At 41.6% G+C, this 20,187-nt stretch overlaps 1 protein-coding gene across 2 annotated transcripts; it reads left to right on the forward strand.

Moving 5' to 3' along the window:
* Nucleotides 1–305: 305 nt before the first annotated feature.
* cldn19 (claudin 19) lies at nucleotides 306–12,493 on the forward strand. Of its 2 annotated transcripts, none has more exons than XM_068593889.1 (5): nucleotides 306–1,189; nucleotides 6,345–6,509; nucleotides 6,823–6,907; nucleotides 7,567–7,713; nucleotides 10,990–12,493. In XM_068593889.1, the coding sequence occupies exons 1-5, from the start codon at nucleotides 967–969 to the stop codon at nucleotides 11,024–11,026; spliced, it is 657 nt and encodes a 218-aa protein (XP_068449990.1). In that variant the 5' UTR covers nucleotides 306–966; the 3' UTR covers nucleotides 11,027–12,493. The 2 variants fall into 2 exon arrangements, with proteins under 2 accessions (XP_068449990.1, XP_068449989.1); XM_068593888.1 differs by having other exon boundaries at nucleotides 308–1,189; nucleotides 11,531–12,493.
* The last annotated feature ends 7,694 nt before the right edge of the window (nucleotides 12,494–20,187 follow it).

The following is a 20,187-nucleotide window of genomic DNA, read 5'->3' on the forward strand; positions in this document are numbered from 1 at the left end:
AACAGCTGCCCGTCAGGGTTTCGGTCAAAAAGGGTCTGATGAAGTGAAGTTTAAGTTAAATCGGATTTGAAATCGTTTCGTAAGAAAATGCCATTAATGAACTGGTCATTATGACTTTCTGTTTTTCCCATCTTTTTCTTTCCCTCACTGTTTGAAACAGGGTTTGTTTTCCCGTCCAGCCCGTCCCTGTTCCCTCCCAGTGGGCGTTCCTACTCCTCAGAACAGCCAATCACAGACGAGCCCTTTACCCCATCCCTCCATGGTCAGCCTGTTAAGGACTTTTTGTGTTCACGTTTTTTTTCTCCTTTTTACGCCGTTCTTTTTTGTTGTTTCTCCCTGCTACCCCTCGTTGAGCCACTTGAGCCAGGAGCAGATGGAAAGATTGTAGTGGGGGGAAAGTAAGCGAGCAGAAAGAGAGAGAGAAATAGAGAGGGAGGGAGGGAGAGAGCGAGAGACAGTGAGGAAGAGAGAGAGAGAGAGAACGAACAAACTGGTAGAAGCCATGCAGAGTGAGGCAGCCCAACGACGATGCTTGATGAAGTGAACCGCTGACCAACAGAAAAGGCTTTCTTCCACTTTGACCGAACCCCAGAGACATCAAGGAATCAGACGGGAAAAGTCCAGAGGGGAGACATTTGACTCATCGTCCCAACTGACGTGGAGAGCTCAAGAGCAGAAAAAAAATAAATAGAAAAAAGAGTTGAGGGACGAGCGACCAAGAGAAAGAGGGGGAGTTCCACAGATGAGAGTTAAAGCCGAGAGGCAGAAGGTAGATGCTCAGAGTGACCAGATAGAGACGAGTGAAACAAGTGACAGGATCGCAACAGGTGTGTCCACAGGGACCGCTCAAAGACAGGGCGACACGCCAGGGTCACGCCCGGAACGAAAAGCCGTCGCAACAGGGAGGAACAGACAGGAGTTAGAGGGACAGAGCTCATAGCGAGGTAAAAAAAGAAAAGAAAAAGGATGGCGAACTCAGGTCTCCAGTTGTTGGGTTACTTCCTGGCGTTGGGCGGCTGGATCGGCATCATCTCCACCACCGCCTTGCCCCAGTGGAAGCAGTCGTCGTACGCCGGCGACGCCATCATCACCGCCGTGGGTCTGTACGAGGGGCTGTGGATGAGTTGCGCCTCACAGAGCACAGGACAGGTGCAGTGCAAGATCTTTGACTCCATGCTCTCGCTGGACAGTGAGTACCATATTTGATTCTGGCTTGACCTGAAAAAAAACCCTGACTAACTTTTACGGGCTGATTCTCTGATCTCCCATCTTCCAGACGATGTTTTGGTAGAACGTCTTCCCGAGGCTAATATGTCTTTGAGTGTCATCATATTTGAAACATGATATAACCTACGAAATATACAGAAATCTCAGTGGGTTGATGGGGCACTGAGGAGCCGATTGAGTGACTTTCGCTAGATGATGAAAAAAGGCTCGGTTCTAATTAAATTATCTGCTCGCGAGGCATCACCAAGAACAGTGTCTTTTGACCGTACTCCACACTGCATTCTCACGTTGATTTCTCCATTAAATTGTCTTTTCGAAAATGAGTTGTGTTACGAATACCACAACAGCTGTTGTAGCTCTCAGTCAGTCGCACAAAAACTGAAGGAAACAAAAGTTTCAGAACCTTCGCTGCCTGGACCGGGACGCTGTCACTTCAGAAGCCGTAAAATCTCGCAAAGACATTAAGTTCAATTAAAAACACCACAGCGTCATTTGCGGGCGAGTGGGAGTGGGGGTGGGGTTCAGGAATGTGGGGTTCAGACATAAATTAGCTCAGAATATGAGCCTCCTGTCATCTCCAATCTGTAAGTAGGAACTAGTGACTCATAATTAATGGCACACAGATTACAGGAATCCATCCATCCACTGTCTGCTTAAATCATCCTATTACAGATGCTAATGAAAGACTACAAGGAGAGCACCCCCCGCCCCTTCCCACACACACACACACACACACACACACACACACACACACACACACACACCTCCCTACTGTCTCTCGGGACCTGGGTCACAAGTAATTTTCATAAAACAATTGTTTTTTTCTTCTCCGTGATTACGCTCCCCGCTTGTGGCACGCTCTCGCCTCAGATCAACAAAAAGAGGCGCTTTGCAAACATTTTGGTGAGCCGCTGGATTAAAAAAAAAGAAAACACCACGATCTGATCCCCCCCCCCCTCCCCACACCCCATCTCCTTTGGCTCATCGCGGCGATAAGAACGACGTATTGTCCTTCGCCGATGAATGGGGGCTGTTCGGAGAAGAAAAGGCCAGTGTTGAGCCAAAACACCAGAGATATTCCCAGAATGCGCTCCGTCTTCCCCACACGCGCACATTGTTCCGTTTGTCCATTAACACACCCAGCGAGTGCACAGATTCAGGCAGAAGACAGAAAATCATCCGAACACACTGTGCGCAGCTCTGTGCGAACAGCATGCAGCGAGTCTCCATTGATCACAGGGCCGTCCAGGTGTTTCCCCGGACAGATTATGAAACGGAGCAGATCGGCATTCGATCATGTGTGCCGGGGTGACGTTTGGTGTGAGCCAACACTGGCGCTGATCTGAGTTCTGAAGGCGCTCTTCTCACGGGCTACTTTTTTTCTCAGCGGGGGCAGCATGTGATGGAGGGTGTAATTGTTCACCAGACTGTGGCTGCGCTCCACTGATGCGGCCAAGCAGCCGTGGCGGAAGAAAGTGTTGGATCTGCTCTGCGGGTTTGCCCAGTTTTGTTTTGATCAAAAAAGGAGATGGTGTTTCAGGCTGATAGGATTATTTATTTTCAGGATAGTGGTGGTGCTGAAAGGACAGCTCTTCAGAACCGGAAACACACAACACCGTCATAAATCTTGTATTCACGTTTTAGTGTTAGGCAAGAAGAAAAAAAAAGATAATGTTTCTTGTCTTTCTACTTCGTTCTGTAACGTAGATATATATATATATATATATATATATATATATATATATATATATATATATATATATATATATATATATATATATATAAATACCTCTATCTCATGACAAATGACAAATGAAAGACGACATTTGGTAATATTGTTTTGGGTCGTCTGCCCAAGAGACAAATCAGCTATACTTCCCGTGAATTCATTCATGGTTAAGGCTGGTGTGTATGTTTTATTTATGGTCGACAAATCCTAAAAAAAAAAAATAAAAAAAATGTGTTTGTCCGTCTCCCAATACTTTCTGACTTCTCTATGAAGTCTGTGAACCCAAGCACATTGGTTCCTCCTGAAGACGGACCAAAACAAAAAAGGCCCAGCGAATTCCCCCAAAACAGCTGGCCACTGAAACAGAAGGACATTCAGTCACATTCGGTGTTCTAGTGAGCTTTTTGTGGCAGCAAAATATTGTTACGTTATAACAAAATGTCATCCGGTGCAACAGTGTGGCTAAAAAAAGGAATAGTTTTTGGACAACAGTGGATCTCTATGCCGCAGAGGAAGCAGATACACCAGGCCTTGATACACATTATACCTGTTAGCAGGTCTAGTAGGACGCATTCATCTTTTTATGTAATGTGTTGACAATAAGAAAATTATAGAACATCGCCGGTGTTATCCTAAGTGTGACGTGCCTGTGGCCACATAGTGAATGATAAACAGCCCTATATATCACAGCATTTATAGCTACCACTCATTTCTATTGGCTATCTGCGGAAAGGCCTTTTAAAAATAACACATGTAACACGTTCACAGATTACAAAGTGAAACTAATGTGGTACATTTTGTTGACTTTATAGCAACAGCACTACGACTTGCCGGCATTCTCATGCAGTATATGCACATCCGAGTATAAATACCCCCCGTAACACGTAGTCTCATTTGTTGGCTTTGAGAGCTTAGTCTAGACCGGTTGGGATATGTGAACTAATACGTGGTAATACAATTAGGATTGAACATCAAGTATGCGCTTGAGGTAGAATTGGATTTGAAACGGGCTGCGGTTGTCAGATATGAGTTCAAGTTTCATAGTTGTGTAGTCAGTGGACAAACCGATATTACGTACAACAAAGTCACAAGTGACCTCACAATGGGACCTTACAGTGCCCACACACAAACACACACACACACACACACACACACACACACACCAGAAAGCTTGTGGCTGGCACTGCCAACCTTGCTTGGACACTGGAGAGAGAGAGAGAGAGAGAGAAAGAGAGAGAGAGAGAGAGAGAGAGAGACCCTCCCTCCCTCCCTGCTTTTAGCCTCTGCTTTACCCCAAAAGGCCCCCGAACGCCCGTCTGGTTTGTCACCAACTGAAACCGGTCAACATCGGGCCTGAACCCCCGCACATCCCTCAGAAATAGAAAAGATGAACGCTCAAGAATGGATGAAAGAACAGAAAATCAAACATCTCTCTGTTGAAGACTATAAAGAGAGTCCATCAAAAGGAGCTCTGGAGCCATGAATCAGACTTCAAAGATTGCTCCATCCTCTCCCCTCCCATCATAAGTCCCTTCAGATCAGCTTCTGAAATGCTACTTCCCTGCTGCATCATGAATGATGGTGTGTGTTTTTTTTGTCACAATGACAAACGATGACTTCAGGTTCCTGCTCAGGCTGATGCCCTAGAGCTCCTTTTGAAGAGACTTTTTTTTGTCCTCACACAAAGTCTGGTTCTGTTATATTATAATGTAGCGTGAAATTCTATTCTTGACATCTTTGACAAATTCGACAAACAGGTTTGAAGTATTTATCTTGTCAATTTTACTTGATTCTCCTATATTCTAGTCTAATTATACTGTTGATTTTGCAAACAATTTTCTTCCTGAACTTTGCAAACTAAGATGCAGTTGAAAGCTCTGAAAGAAATGTTGTCTAAAATACAAATCTTTTTTCTCACGGTTCACTTACTAGGTTTTTTTGGGGGCTTTGAAGATGGTGAGATGCATTTGAAAGCTTCAGAGAAAAAGCTAAAAGTGGCGCTTCCTTTATAAAAAATATACAATTATATTCTAGTGGAGCACAACAGTTTATTCTTGAACTGACAAAAAAATGTTATTGTTGCTCAAGCTTCTTAATGGCAGTGAAATGTTATTGAAATATCAGGATGAATGCTATTCCATTTAAATCTGCTCTAATTAGAAGTGAAAGTTCATTCTTAGTAGTATAGATTGTAATAGTCGTAGTTTGACAGGTTTTTCCCACAAGTTCCTCTTTTTCTCTCAGAGATTTGAAAACTGAGTTTCAGTAGAAAGTTTTAAAAAAAGCTGAAGTATTCTGTTATCTTCTACTCCATTCTGTTCAAGTTGAGCATGAAATATTTTCATTGACCTTGAAAAGTTTGGCCAAAAAAACACTCGCTCAAGCCTTAACTCACTACCTGTTTTCAACCAAGCTTTGAATAACAGTAAATGCAGTTAAAAACTCTGGAAAAAGTTCTTCAAACTATTCCATCGTTGTTTTTTTATCTGCTCAAATCTATTCAGTGACGCTCTGTTAGCGGCTTTAATGTAAAGGTCCTTGGCTGTTCAACCTGCACGAAAGGCTCTTTTATGTTTTCCTCTTGATGATTTGTCAGCTTTGTCGGTTATCAAATTTGGGATACACGGGTCTACTTCCGCTGCTGGGGGCGTTTACAATTACTCGCTTGCTGCAAAAGAGACAACACTTTGACAGTGTCATTAAGCGTCTCGTGTCGCCTCAAAACACATTTGAGGCAGCAAAGTCTGATTGCTCTGGCGACGGCCCCGTGAAAACAATCTCGCTTTGTGACAAAGACACACTAATCCCACTGTGTGAAACATGTAAAGCAGGCCCTCCTACAGCTCCTCAGTGTGTGTGAAAGAGAGAGAGAGAGAGAGAGAGAGAGAGAGACAGAGAGAGAGAGAGTTGTGTGTTTCAACTGTGTCTATTCCACCTACAGATATTGTGTGTGTGTGTGTGTGTAAACGATGTGTAAATATGTTTCTCCCACTGAGTTATGTGTGTGCTGAGGCCCCTGTGGGCGGCGCAGTAGATTTTTGAGAAGGCAAAACCACAGCGGAATTATCTGGGGAAGATTTACAGGGTCGTTTTGGCCCGAGAAAGTCACCTCTGGAAACGAAAAAGGGCAGGAATTACCCTGCCGGGAAAACAGGCCAGCAGTCAGAGAAGCATGTGGTGTCCCATCAATATCGCGTGACGCGCGCAGCGTCATTCCCTCATAATTGTCACTTTTAATGTCTGTCCGTAAATGTGCGTTTTTGTTCCAAGGGATCGACTCAAAAGATATGTTCCCTCACCACTTTCTCCTCCTCTCCCCTTCCCCCCCCTTTTTTTCCATATCTTCTATTGTATTGCCACTCTGTGCTCCCCGCCCCGCCTTATCCAGTCCACATCCAGACATGTCGAGCCCTCATGGTGGTGTCCGTGCTGCTGGGCTTCATCAGCATCATCGTCAGCGTGGTGGGCATGAAGTGCACCAAGGTGGGGGACAACAACCCGGTCACCAAGACGCGCATCGCCGTGACGGGAGGAGCTCTCTTCCTGCTCGCAGGTGGGACTTCTGCTGTGTTCTGTTGATGCTTCAGTTTGTAACCAACAAGACAGATATACAGCAGTGTTGAGTTTTTCTCGCCTGAATCTCTTCCCGGGGGCGGAGGGGCGCGGGGGGGGGTCATAATTACGAGTCCGTACTGTAAACAGGAAGTGGTCATTTTAGAAGAGGCATTAGTCGCTGACCACAGACATAAACCACAAACCCAGAGGGGGGAAATGAACTAAATGAGGATTCATCACAGCTCCTTTGTGTTTGGTTGTAGCGACAGTGAACGCTTACTTGTTTATCCCCCCCCCACCCCCCCTCACAGGTCTATGTACCCTGGTGTCCGTGTCCTGGTATGCCACGCAGGTGTCCTATCAGTTCTTTAACCCGAACACACCGGCCAACGCCAGGTATGTGAAAGCTGCCGACAAACTCATCTTCATACATTGTATATTTCTTGTTGTCGTAGTGTCATGGCCACCTAAAATGCTCTCAGAGAGCATGGCAGCTTTGTAAATTATTGATTTGGATTTGTTGACGCATGAATGTGCCATTTAAAATTCTTAAAATTCACATTCGGATATTGGCTGGAATAAATACAAATCTGTACACAGTATCCTGTGTATGTCACTGTTTTGAGGCAATGGGCAAATGCAGTTTATTGCCATAATCTTGAAGGTTTATAAGACAAACTTTTTTTTTTGGCAGCCCTGAATACCTGTCTCCAACCGTAAAATAAAGTTATTTTAATCCGTAAATTAGGTAAATGGCCTACTGCAAATGAGAAAATGTTTTATATTCTCACTACCGTCATCTGGTTCATTTTGAGAATCAGAAAAGAACATTTTTAAGTCAAACTAATAATCAAGAAACAATATTGTTTAAATTATTATTTCTTTTGTGTTTGATCTTTCTTTGTAAACGAGCTTTCAGCGAGTCCTGTTTTTGACTTTACCATGTGTCAGAGCTTATCATAATACCATCTCGGAAGGTGGTGAAAACAGTGAAACCTCGTACACTGGCAGCAATCCTGTACACTTGTCATCTCTCTCTTTCTCTCACCTTATAGGTATGAGTTCGGCTCTGCACTGTTCGTGGGCTGGGCGGCAGCAAGTCTGACGGTGCTGGGCGGCTCCTTGCTGTGCTGCTCCTGCTCTAAAGAAGAAATGCGAGGGCAGCAGTATTACCGCCAATCACAGCCTTCCACAGCCAGGGAGTACGTGTAAACCCCACCCCCTTCCAGCAGCCACTCAAACAGAGAGCATCGGACAAACTTGGCACCCCCTCCACCACCTTTTCCCTCAAATTATAAAATGAAACAAAACGACTATCAAACACACATGCAATTATGTAGTACTTACACATTGCAGACACAGGTACTCAGACAAGGACTTTATCCACCGGTTGGATGTATTTTGGTGGCAAAAAAATAACTTCTAACTATTTGTTGACAACCTACATATTTCACGTCAATCATCCAGCTTATTTATATGATGATACATCGCTTGCAATTGTGAATGGAAGCCTCTTTAATGCCCCAATGTAGTATTGTTTTATCTAATTGAAATTAGTGCGGCAGCTTTAATCTGACCCCCGACATCACAACACTATGAGTAAAAAAAAAAAAAATGGAAACGGAAACTAATAACAATATCTAAAGGCATAATGTAAGGTGTGTCCCAGCTGATACCCAGAGACAACAGACATGGAGCTAGAAATATTGCAAAAGTGAACTTTATTAGCATGTCCTATGCTTCCTGGTTGGAGCTGCATCTGTGTTTTGCCTTCATATTGCTTTGTGTATTCACACTCCACTGGTGCAGTTATGTTGTGTAAAGCAAACAAATGCACCGTACTAATGCTTCTCCTGCTCAAACTATAAGCACAGCTGCATGCTGTACTGTGGTGTGTATCATCTCATCGCCCTATAAGATATTCATAAAGTCAACGCTTTCTCAGTCCCAACTCGTCGAATACCGACGCTCAGCAATGGTCCTGTGCTTCAAACTAGGACGCTCTATAGGCTCCTCTTTTCAGCTTGTGAGATAGTACAAACTTAATGAAATAAACTTACAATATAGCTTTACTTATTCAACATAACTACTTGGTTAGACTTAGGAAAGTTATCATGTTCGGAGTGTGGAGTAACGCGGAGATGCCGTATACGGATCTGGTTGCGACCTGTCAATCACAAGCTAGCGACACTCTTAAGCATACTCTGCTTTACGGTCTATTTAACTCTAAATGGATCATCATTTACTAAATGAACATCATGCTGTATTGAAGAAGACTTGAAACTAGAGATTGAGACCATAAACTCAATAAATCGAGAGAGAAGTAGAGTCATTTTCGCATACATGTCTATACAATCTGACTTTTTGCAACCAGAGGCGTCGTCTTCTAATGGTCAGAAGAGAGAATGTAAGTTTAAGGCAATTCAAAATTGGCTTCACTTGTCAGACGTTTGTTTGTAAAATTCTTTTTGTTAGTCACAAGTGTTGGGTCCTGAGTTACACGGCAGAACCCTGATAAAATAAGTCAACGTTGACTTGGTTTCACACTGGACACAAACGGTCTCCTGGTAAACCTCTTCTCCACCCGGCCGACTCACTGCTCTTTATACGTCAATTGAAAGCCGAGTGACGAGAGTCTCACATGGACGCTAAAGGGTGTCTCGATGCGTCTGTGTCAGATGGCCTAGCCGGAATATTGATTGAAGATTTGAAGAGTTGGGAGTGAGAATAGGTTGGACCCCCCCTGTTGTTAAACTGATCTCGGTAGCTCCAGTCTTATACAATAAAGAAGCAGCTGTGTTCATTGTCCCATGTAATTAAGGCTTTGGGCAGCCATTTTGTAACTGCCAATAAGCTTCCTCACTTGAAAAGAAGCTTGTTCTTACGTAGTTCCTTTTCACATGACAACCACTTCATGACGGCTGCATGTAGAGGAACACAACGTGAACTGCAGGAGTGGAGGTGAAATAAATTTAAAAAAGTGTCTTCTTAGTTTGACTCAGTATGAATGCTGATAGTGATCATTCCACCATTTGACTTTACACAAAGAGAAAGTATGAGGATCTCATCGACGCAACATCTCCATGCTCCATCTATTAACACAATCATTCCAGAGCCACACACACACACCTTCATCTCATATTTGCTTGTATAACCAAACCAATGTCTAAGATTCAAACTAATTAATGTACTTCCATCGCAGGTATTAATCTCACTGCGATAAATCTACAGTTTCATTACTTTACAATCGACTAAGCGAGCATGTTTACACCTGACTTGTGAATAATATAAATGTCATATTTAACTCCATTGTATTAGATCTTCACGTATTATTTCAAACCATCAGCCACTCCATGAGGATGCATTACAATAGATGTCTGCAACGTTTAAAAAAAATGTGCCCCCTGAAAACTCAACAGCGGACCTAAATTGGCTCTTGAGTTCCCCGCTTGATGCTTCCACATCAATGTCCCTCTGTTTGTGCTTCTAAAAGAGCCAGTCCATCACTCGTACAGATAATAAAGCCATTAACATTTCTTAGAAACGCTCCTAGTCCCCTGGTTTTCCGGTCATACGGCCTCTTTTCTTGGTAGACACTTGGTTGTGGAGTGCTCTGTAGTGCTCTGTACGATTGGGTTGGGGGTTGTATGTCTATAAAAAATTCATTGTGCCCTTTAAATAAGAGGGATGTCAGGTGTTACTTGTCTGTCATTAGCAGCTGCGCTTTGAATAGGGGTTGGTCAACAAGTCTGATAAGAAGAAAAAACTACCTGTAAAGCTATGTCCAAAGAAAATAACATGTACATTAAAAATAATGATTTGACATTTTGTAAAGTACACTTATTTGTTAGAAAGTAAGATAAGAGATTGATGCCCCTCTCTTTGTCTGTTAGATATGAAGCTAAAAGCAGGGGTTGAGCTTAGCCTTGCACATCATTTAGAGCACAAACAAGAGGAACAGCTAGCCTGGCGCTATCAAAAAACCCATCATAACAGTTGGGAAAATGATTTTGAAGGAGCCAGCTGGTAGACTTTGTTAGTTTTGGACATAGCCAAGCTCGTTGCTTTCCCCCCTTGCTTCTGCTAAACTGAGATAACCTAGCCTAGCTAGCTAGTTTGTTCCGGTGGCTCTAGCTTCATATTTACCACAACTATTTAGAGTAGTACCAATCTTCTCATCTAACTCTCGTGTCCCCTTCATCAGCCATCATGATTAGCTTAATATTTATTTGAAATGTAATCTCTTTAAACTGTAGCGAGCTGACATGTAGCATTTACCTCCCGTGCTCCGTCTCATTGACTTTCCATCACCTTGTTTTTCCTGCTAACATCTGTATGATTATTGAGCCCTTCTGCTTTTTTTTCTAACACTGTATAGCTGCTTTGAGAATCTGAGCGGTCTTGATGTGTCTCTTCTTTCCCCTCTCATACTCTCTTCCTCCTGTTCTCTCACTGTCTTCTTCTCTCCTCTAATTCAGGGCAGAGTTGTTGAGTGAAACTAGTTTCCCCGACTGATCAGCCCCCCCGCCTTTTTATCGAGGACTCTCCTGACTGTCCAACCACTCTCTTCCCCCCCTTGTTCCTCCCCCCTCCGGTTCTTATCTTAGACCCAGAATTTGGACCTCTTGTAGTAGAATACTCCTTTCTTCATTACTACATCTGCACCTTAATGGGAACCAAGACGCATTGTCATCTCCCATTTTTGTCCCTTACCTTTTGAGCCTTTTCTGTAAATATGGACTCCTAAAGGACGATGATTAAGACCTTTTATTTAAGAAATGAGGTGGCCTCCTCCATTTCCGTGTGAATCCTTTACTACACTGCCCTCCTTTGTCTCACTATTGGCCGAACGTTAACGAGTTGAAACCCCTTTTGTGGTTTTTGTTTTGCGCTGATTTATGGTTTCTCTTATATCCTATGACCTCTGGGTATTTTGTGATATGTGTCTTTTGGGTTTACTTTTATGCGTTGTGACTGTACCTTGACTGAAACGTGTTCTTTTTCCCTTTTGAATTGCAGACCAAATGTTAAAAGTACCCCACCAGAGAAAAGGGAGCAGTACTTGTAGTTTGGGAGACTCTTCTGGCCTTACCATGGCTTAGATTCTGTCTACAGACAAACCCTCTCCCTGAGGACTTCAAAACAGACACACAGACACCGTTAAAGAAAGAGTTTATTAACAGCAAGCACATTGCAGCAACATAAATTAGATTCTTTGTTGTAAAAAAATATTTTTGGGGGGAAGTTTGTTTTTTGATATATTGGTCTGGTCTGTTTTGCTGACTTTGGGAGGGACAGTCATTCAGGGTATGTTTTCTATAACATGTTAAAATGCCCAGGTGTATATACCACCTACTTTTATTTTTATTTTTTACTACATATATAATGTTTTACTACAGTGCCTTATAACACATGTTGGTGCACATGTTTGTTTCTGACTTCATGGATTCTTCATAGTCTCCAGTCCCATCTTTAGGGACGTGCGTGTCCATAGTTCCCCTGCCAGCAGTTTTGTGTGCCTTTTTTTTTATTTTTATCTTTTGTCGGACTTCCAGAAATGAATGTGAAGCTACTCCGCAGTACCACTTATGAAACAACAAAGATATACGTACGATAGAATCTGAAGCATAGTGCCTTGTGTGCCACTGTTTGTATTAAAGCTATGTGCCTGTTTCCATGTTGCCTGGATTGAGGATATACCCAGTGCATTCATTTTGTTTCGTTAAGTGCCAATTGGATTCTGTGTGAATGACATTACAAGAGTTGTTGCATTATGGACTCTAAAGGATGTACTGTACTGTGTGTTGCCTCCTGTACTAAGGAACGCCCGCTGAGTGAGCGTTCAAGCCTGCATTTATTTACCACGTCATTCATTTCTCTAATATTTACCCCCCCCTCAATGTTGTGTATCATCTCATTTACGGTATACCCCTGTCTGTTTCTTTTAGAATAAAGCAAACAGAGACAAAAAATAAATAAAAATGGATTTGAGTCATGAGTCAAATACTTTTCACCCTTGACTTTTCGCTCACTCGCCTTCCCTTCCGGCTCAAATACTTCTTTTGCACCCCCGTTGTTCAATAATTGGAGATGTGGAATTCCCCTTCTGCTTCACTAGACTGTGGCACATTCTCAAAGTTGTACTTACCACTTCTACAGTTGATAACAAGGCTAGATTTTTCTATCCCTGTTGAGTTTCAGTTGCAAAACTTTTACTAAATCACAAGCTTGGGATAAAGGATTAGCTTCTACTTGGGTTACTTAGGTATTTTTCAACCTAGACCTTATTTTCTCTTGTTTCTGTGTCTTAGTGACTAAAAACATTTGAATTGTCCGGTATTGAGGGAGAACTCAGCAAAAGGCAGCCACTAAACGGGTTGCAATGGAATCACTCGGTGCAACTCCTCAATGTCAATGGACAGCCAATACATTTTTTTTTTTATTTTTCCACTGACAGGCTCAGATTGTTATTCTAAGTATCTCAGTACATTAAGGAAAGAACCCTACAGAGAATGAAAACCTTTTTATTTATCCTTAGCTTGATCCAGTCTGTTTTTATTCGGAGAAGTCCCGTTCTGAGATCCCGAGTCGCATCCACATCGTGGATATCCTCATTAAAAATCTTGAAGACAGAACGAAGCTTCGCTTACAAACTCCTGTCTCTGACTCGCACTCACGTTTCTACCGTTGTCTTCCAGCAATTCACATGTCACAATTACAAACCAAAAGTGAAAGGTAAATAAAAATATTAAGAGGGTTCTTTCTACAATCTTGCCAGACACCAAATGTAAATCTAAGCCTGTCAGTGGCGAAAACAAGCACTTTTAAAGAAAGTACATTGACGGTGAAGAGTTGCCCTGAGCGATTCCATTGTCTCCCTCAATACTGGACCTTTTTCCATTTTATTTGTCCTCAGTCACTGAGATGTAAAGGGGAAATACATTCATATATTATTTTTAAATAAAAAGTGACCCTTTTCTTACAATATGCACATGTCCAACTGTACATTGCAAGAGTCGGTCGTTATCATTCCCTCTGTCTATACTGGCCATGAATAAATACTCCCCCAAAGATATTCCAAGGTAAGAGAAAGGAGACAAAATACACAACTTTCATTCTGACCAAAACTGTATTCCAAAGTTTAGCCTAAGCTAACATAAGGCTTGATCAGTCTAAGAAGTGGAAAGCCAAATTAAACAAATCTTCCAAAGTCAAAGTCTTGGTTGACTCAGTCACCCGACAACAATGTCAATATTTGACCATACTGCAAAACTCAAGGAAACATTTATGTCCTGTACCAGTTTTTATTTCATTCTTGTTTTCTACATGGTTTGCACATGGCAGCGACAGTATGTTAAGGTTTATGTATGCTAATATCCTAGAGAACTAATTGTGTATCAATTTTGATTTCCTCACTAGTGATTGCCAATTTCCAGTCTGCTACTTTAAGCCCACACTGTATGTGTTAACAAGTTTTTAATTGTCGGCCTCTTCGGAAGGGATTTCTTCACGGCTTGATAGAATTATTACTTCAACCAATAACTTTCAATATGGACATGTGGGTATTTGTAGTAAGAAAGGGAATAAATAAATCTTAAAGAAAATCAGCTTAAAATTACATTGGAAGATCTTGAATATGGCACAGTCAGTTTTAACGCCACTGTCTTGTTTTTATCAAACAAGACAGTCTGTTCATGAGTTTGTATACAGAGTTTAAATAAGGTTGAGAAAAACGCACATTGAAGACACAAGTGGTGGGAACAGAGTACGGACGTGAAATCTCACATACACATGACATGTACGGACGCGCCTACACTACCCATGACTATACAGTCTGTTCGCCAACGCTGACTGTTCACACCGTTTAAGACTGTCATGCAAAAAGAAACATCTCCCACAAGGACATCTGCTCCAATATGTACACTATAAAAAACATTTCACAAGAATCATGATTTACAGCACACTCTTAAAACTTCAACTAAACGCAATACTTTGTGTCCTGCTAAGCTCAAGCGCCTTGAGATAGTAAACTGTTACCTCTGATAAGGACAAAAACTGATATGAGCTTTTCATTCACTGTAATTCCTGTATGAATATGTGGGAACACGGAACCAAGGTTAATTGCCCAACGAACCCCATAAACCGAAACTTGCAGCAGAAACCAAACAATTATGGTAAAACCAGGAATGTGTTTTCCTGCCCTCGGCATTTTAAATGAATTTCCTTTGATTGAATCGCTTTAAACATCATTAAAAAAAAGTAACATGTTGACATAGTGACGTTCACCATTCTTATTGCGACCCAGTCGCCAGAACAAAAAGTTGGCATTGCACATTTCTGCAAACCACAGGATATGTTACATGCCGATGTTTCTGAACCAAAAGTAACATTGGAACGTGTGGGGACACCGTAACGCGAAGGTCACTTAACGCGGGGGGACAACGGAACGCGAGGGGACAAGATAACGCGAAAGGACAACGTAACGCGATGGGACAACGTAACGCGATGGGACAACGTAACGCAACAGTCAACGTAACACGAGGGTCAATGTAGGGCGAGGGTCAACGTAACTCGAGGGTCCCTTAACGCGAGGGGCCAACGTAACGCGAGGGGACAAAGTAACGCAAGGGTCAACGTAACGCAACAGTCAACGTAACACGAGGCGAGGGTCAACGTAACTCGAGGGTCACGTAACGCGAGGGGACAACGTAACGCGAGGGGACAACGTAACGCGAGGGGACAACGCAAAGCAACTACTTAAGGGGACAACATAACGCGAGGCAACAACGGAACGGAACAACTTAAAGAGACAACATAACACGAGGGAACAACGGAACGGAACAACGGAACGGAACAACAGAACGGAGCATAGTAACAGAACAACAATGTAACGGAAGGCAACAATGGAACGAAATGAAGGAACAGAACGGAATAGCATAACGCGTAACGAGCATTAATTAAACACAAATGGCTTTTGCTCACTTTCTTACTAAAAGTTATGTCACAAGCAAGACACGTGAAGTTACATCATAATGAAACAAAGTTACTCGCATCCATAAATATCAACCGGCCCTGGCAGACTTTCTTTCGTGATATTACAGAACAAGTCAATGTTCACTTTTAGTTTTACATGTGACACACACAGCGGTCTCCTGTGTGAAAGCCCTGTGTGGTTTGACCCCTTGATAACTTTGAATGAGCTTACTTGCTAGTTATAGCTAACTATACTTAACCACTTAAGCGTCAATAACGATGGCTCATCATACGACATCACAACGTATCCATACAATGCTGACATTTTTTCCTAGACTGGACTGCATTTTTAGAAGTAAAGTAAGAGAGCGGAACACACTTCCCACCATCAACCTGTAGGAGAGTCCAAACTCAAACGTTATCCCTGGCATCCCCAGAGTCACCTGTTAGAGAGGAAGATGCAGAAATAATGAAGCAAGCACATTATGTCTTACTTCGAATACACCTTGAAGGCATGAAAACTTTCGACCTGTGATTATTCCTTCTTCTCTCTCTTATTAGAAAACTTCAAGAAAAATGGATTTTGTGATTTCAAAAGAACGTCTCCCTTCATTTTTTTTTATCAAAAATCTTGGCGAACACCATTAAACCTATGCTGCAGGCTCGTATCCTCTCGTTCTGTGAGACCCTTTTTTTTTATTTCTGTGTGAATTCCACCGCCTGCTCTCTAGTTAGCAGAGTGTCTAACTGCATGCGGCAGCTCTTTCAACTTATTTTAGCTTGACTTGGCAGGTTTGTTTCTAAGCAGGACATCACGCTTCAGTTTCTTCTCACCAGAAAAAAAACACATTGTTACACTCACACACACATACGTGCATACACACAGACTTACAGACCCACACACCACACACATAAGCCGGGAAACGGTAAAGGGTTTTGTTGTTATAAAAATCTTGCCAGACAATTAATATGTCCACACAACAGGGTGTTGATAACAAAATATTGAAATATTAAAGTTCTTTATCAGAAGAGTGCGATAGAAAGGTGACCAAATTGCTGCTAGACACAAAATTAATTTGGCTGTGTTTTTGTTCAGACAACATTGGCAGAAAACAATTTTGACAAGTTTCTTTTGTAAATGGAAAGAAAGAAATGGGTTTGATAGTGGCTCCATGAAAAGAAAGAAAACTGGTGTAGCTTGATAAAAAAAACAGCTCGTATATTATAAGTGTTGTGTAAGAACACCTCCATCTTGTCTGTATCTGGTGTTAGTGTCCAGCACATAGCACAGAAAACCAGCTTTACTTTACAGATTAAGATTCGTACACAGGTTTTATATCCTGTGACTTGTCAGACTGCACTCGAACCCGGATTGTATAAAGCAGTTAAAACCAGTTCCATTCAGCACATTAACATGCTGATTACATGCATCAGCAACAATACACCTGAACTACATGTAATTATACAACGTTATACTTTGAGTATTATTGGTCAATGTGTTTAAAAGACCTGGCAGGTTCCAGTCCTGTGTTTTGAATTTTTTACTTCAAGTCTCAGATTGTTCCTTTAATAATAATAATACATTTTAGGGAGGGGCCTTGAAACACATACTTTCCATGGATGTGTGTCGGTACCTGGCAGACGCTCCATGTTAGACACAGTCACGTCACGCGTCCTCAGGCCCACCAGGACGTCGTGGACCCTCACGGGCCTCGGCTGCTCAGACCCACTGAGATCAGCTGATCTGTAGCCCCTTGCTGGACCAGGAGGCAGATTGGAGACGTGTGAAAGGCTGTGCTATGCTAACACGGGCATCATCATGATTAAGTGGTAAGTAGGGCCTTTGAAATAATATTAATTCAACGAAAGAAAAATGAACAATGTCTAAAACACATTTTTTCTGCAACTTTCTGGCTCGGTCAGACTGCACAGTAGTGCAGCCTGGTGGTTGCTCTACACTTTGTCATCATACCAGGATTAGCAGTGTTTGCAGATGAGAGGTTGAGTATATATGTGTGTGTGTGTGTGTGTGTGTGTGTGTGTGCAGACGTGTTTCCTACCCTCCAACAGTCCTTTCCAGCAGCAGTGATTAGCAGCCGCGGGCTCGTGGGCGCTATCAGCAGCCCCAGGACCTCCGTCTGTCCTCTGCTCATCCTGTCCTTTCAGTCAGCGCCTGCCGGAACAATCAACGGCTTATTACGTTCATGAAAAATATCAGAAGTGACTTTGCCACCAAACGCTGAACAAGTGCAGCTGATTTTCGCCGACAGGATTGTGTTTGAGCTCAGTCGGCGAGCGTCTTCGAAATGAATGACTTTTAACTGGAGTTAATGAGCCGTGGAAGACGGGTTCAGATCCGTTACGCAGGTAAAAGTACAGAACTAGAACCAGCAAGATGTTCCTGAAGGGGAGACTTTTCAAAAGTCATATGTGTCATTAATTTGGTCTAAGACGGTCCAGAAATATTAGTGAACATGAACATCTCCCTCTCAAATCCAAAACATAGAGTGTCAGCACTCTATGTTTTCAATTATTTCAAGTATATAAAGTATAAAGCATGGAGCCGCTCCATGGACAATGAATTAGAAAAGATGCTTTAGATCAGTGGTTCTCAAATGGGGTTACTCGTACCACAGGGGGTACTTGAGATTGAATATATAATAAATTCAAAAATCCTTTAAAATTCTTATTTATTAAATATTCATTCATTTAAGTTCTTAAACTGAATTGTATAGATTCTGTATTAAATCAGACACCGATGACAGTGCTGTGTAGTACATCTTTGCGCTGGTTCGGGGGTAACGACACAGAGCATTCAGGGGAATGATCTGAGTACATGGTACATTTTCTGTTTCACAACAATCAAATAAAGGAATAAAATGCATTTGGGTTTGTTTGTTTTTTTTAAAAAAAGGAGAAGAAAACGAACAAAAACATTTACTGTGTGGAGCAATGGATTTGCCCGATTGGGTGAGACTGTGAAGCCTCCGTGTGGTTGTTTCATAGATACAGCCTCAACTTAACCCCAATCCACACAATGTGACAGGTTTATGTCTTTTTATCAAGCAAAGCTCAGAAAAATCTACCTCGTTTTCAATGAAAAAAAACAATCTGTGGAAAAGTATTTGAGAGACAATCGCATGAATCGAATGGTGAAAAACAACTAAATATACACTTGACTGTTAATCATATTTTATTATACATTTTCATATTTGTATTAAATAAATTACATCTACTATTGCCTGTTTTTACTGTTACGCCAAACCAAATAAACTAACTTGTCCGTGGTAATACGGGCTTGGAAACACCGTGAAGACCTTTTTATTGGGAAATTCACAGACAGCTAATAAATATGGCATGAAAAGTTTTTTAGTGACCTTTTATATTTCTGTTCTTGACTTTGTGAACTCTGAGGGGCAAATTAAAGCGACGCATTACTTTAGTTAAGTAGCTAAATTACTGTATATACAAAACACAATATTGGATTCCACTAAATGATCAGTGTAATCCAATATTGTGAGAAGTATTTTACTGTTGTAGGTCAGCGTGAAGCTTATTTGCTTTGTAGCGGAGAGACAGAATAGAATAGTCTCTTCATTCAATATGAAGCGAGCTCTGGTCAAAGGTAACACAAGTAAATGACAGTTAAATGAGTTTAAAGTTTTGGTGAAACAGAATTAAATGTAATCTTCAATTCAGAATAAAAAGTAAACGGATGTCGAAAAAGAGGTTTAAATTCAATCTTTCTTAATTCTAAAATGGTTTTAAAGTGTAGTGCCAGATGTAATCGAGTTTAAAAATGAGTCCTTTGTTGGTGCAACTCATCCTAAAGATGTCAGAGAAATGTATTGCAGTAAAAAAGAAAATACCATAAAATGTGTTACCATTGCTGCAAACAAAAATGTACCAAATTACTGTGTACAGTTTTTACAAACCAAAAAAATGTTCTGATGACAAGATTTAGATCGTTTTAACAAGTGCTAAAAGTAAAAATACCTGTGAATGGATGAGGACAAGAAAAGAGACTGAGGTTAAACACACGCGAGAAACAATATTTACACCTCAAGAAAAATAAATGTACTTAGATTTATTGCGTTTAAAAAGATCCCTAGCTTGAGACAATTTCCATAACTTTAAGACAGTTACTGAACTAAAAAAGGAAAATGCTTTGAAAGAAGTAACATTATCTTTTAATGAGGAAAATTTCTTCAACAGTTAAAAATGATCTCGTGTAGTGAAACAGCCTTTCTTTAAATATCTTGAGAGAAAAAAAATCCTAGTAGTAATCTTGCAGCTGCCATTCTGAGTAATGAACGGCGCCGTGGTACTACGAGGGAAAAAACCCAAACACACTTACCTCTTAGAAAATGTTTCACTTCAAGGAAAGACTCTGTAAGTGAATCTGCTCACTTTCCAAAAAAGAGGAACGCAGGAGAAATTTCTGTGTGTGTGTGTGTGTGTATGTGTGTGTGTGTGTGTTCCAAATACATTTACCACGCATGACCTTCACAGCCGAGCTGCACCATGACTTTCCATTTTGCTCCCCTCCCTTGTCTCACCTTGTCTCAACTTTGACTTAAAAGTAAAACAAAAAACTATCTAAGATATATATATATCGGCTTCATCTGATGACATTTTCTGCCATTTAAGGCCGCTTGGATGTGGCGAGGAGAGATAGCTGCGTGTCGAGATGACAAGAAATG

The sequence above is a fragment of the Clinocottus analis genome, unplaced genomic scaffold (genome assembly GCF_023055335.1).
Source record: "Clinocottus analis isolate CAN_PGR_092001 unplaced genomic scaffold, fCliAna1.0.p SCAF_3, whole genome shotgun sequence".
Lineage (NCBI taxonomy): Eukaryota > Metazoa > Chordata > Actinopteri > Perciformes > Cottidae > Clinocottus > Clinocottus analis.

Bases quoted from the DNA above. Each gene is read 5' to 3' on its own strand.
- cldn19 (XM_068593888.1), top strand. From the start codon at position 967: ATGGCGAACTCAGGTCTCCAGTTGTTGGGTTACTTCCTGGCGTTGGGC. The intron at 1,190-6,344 runs GTGAGTACCATA...CGCCTTATCCAG, and splicing joins CTCCATGCTCTCGCTGGACA to TCCACATCCAGACATGTCGA. The intron at 7,714-11,530 runs GTACGTGTAAAC...TTTGAATTGCAG, and splicing joins CAGCCTTCCACAGCCAGGGA to ACCAAATGTTAAAAGTACCC.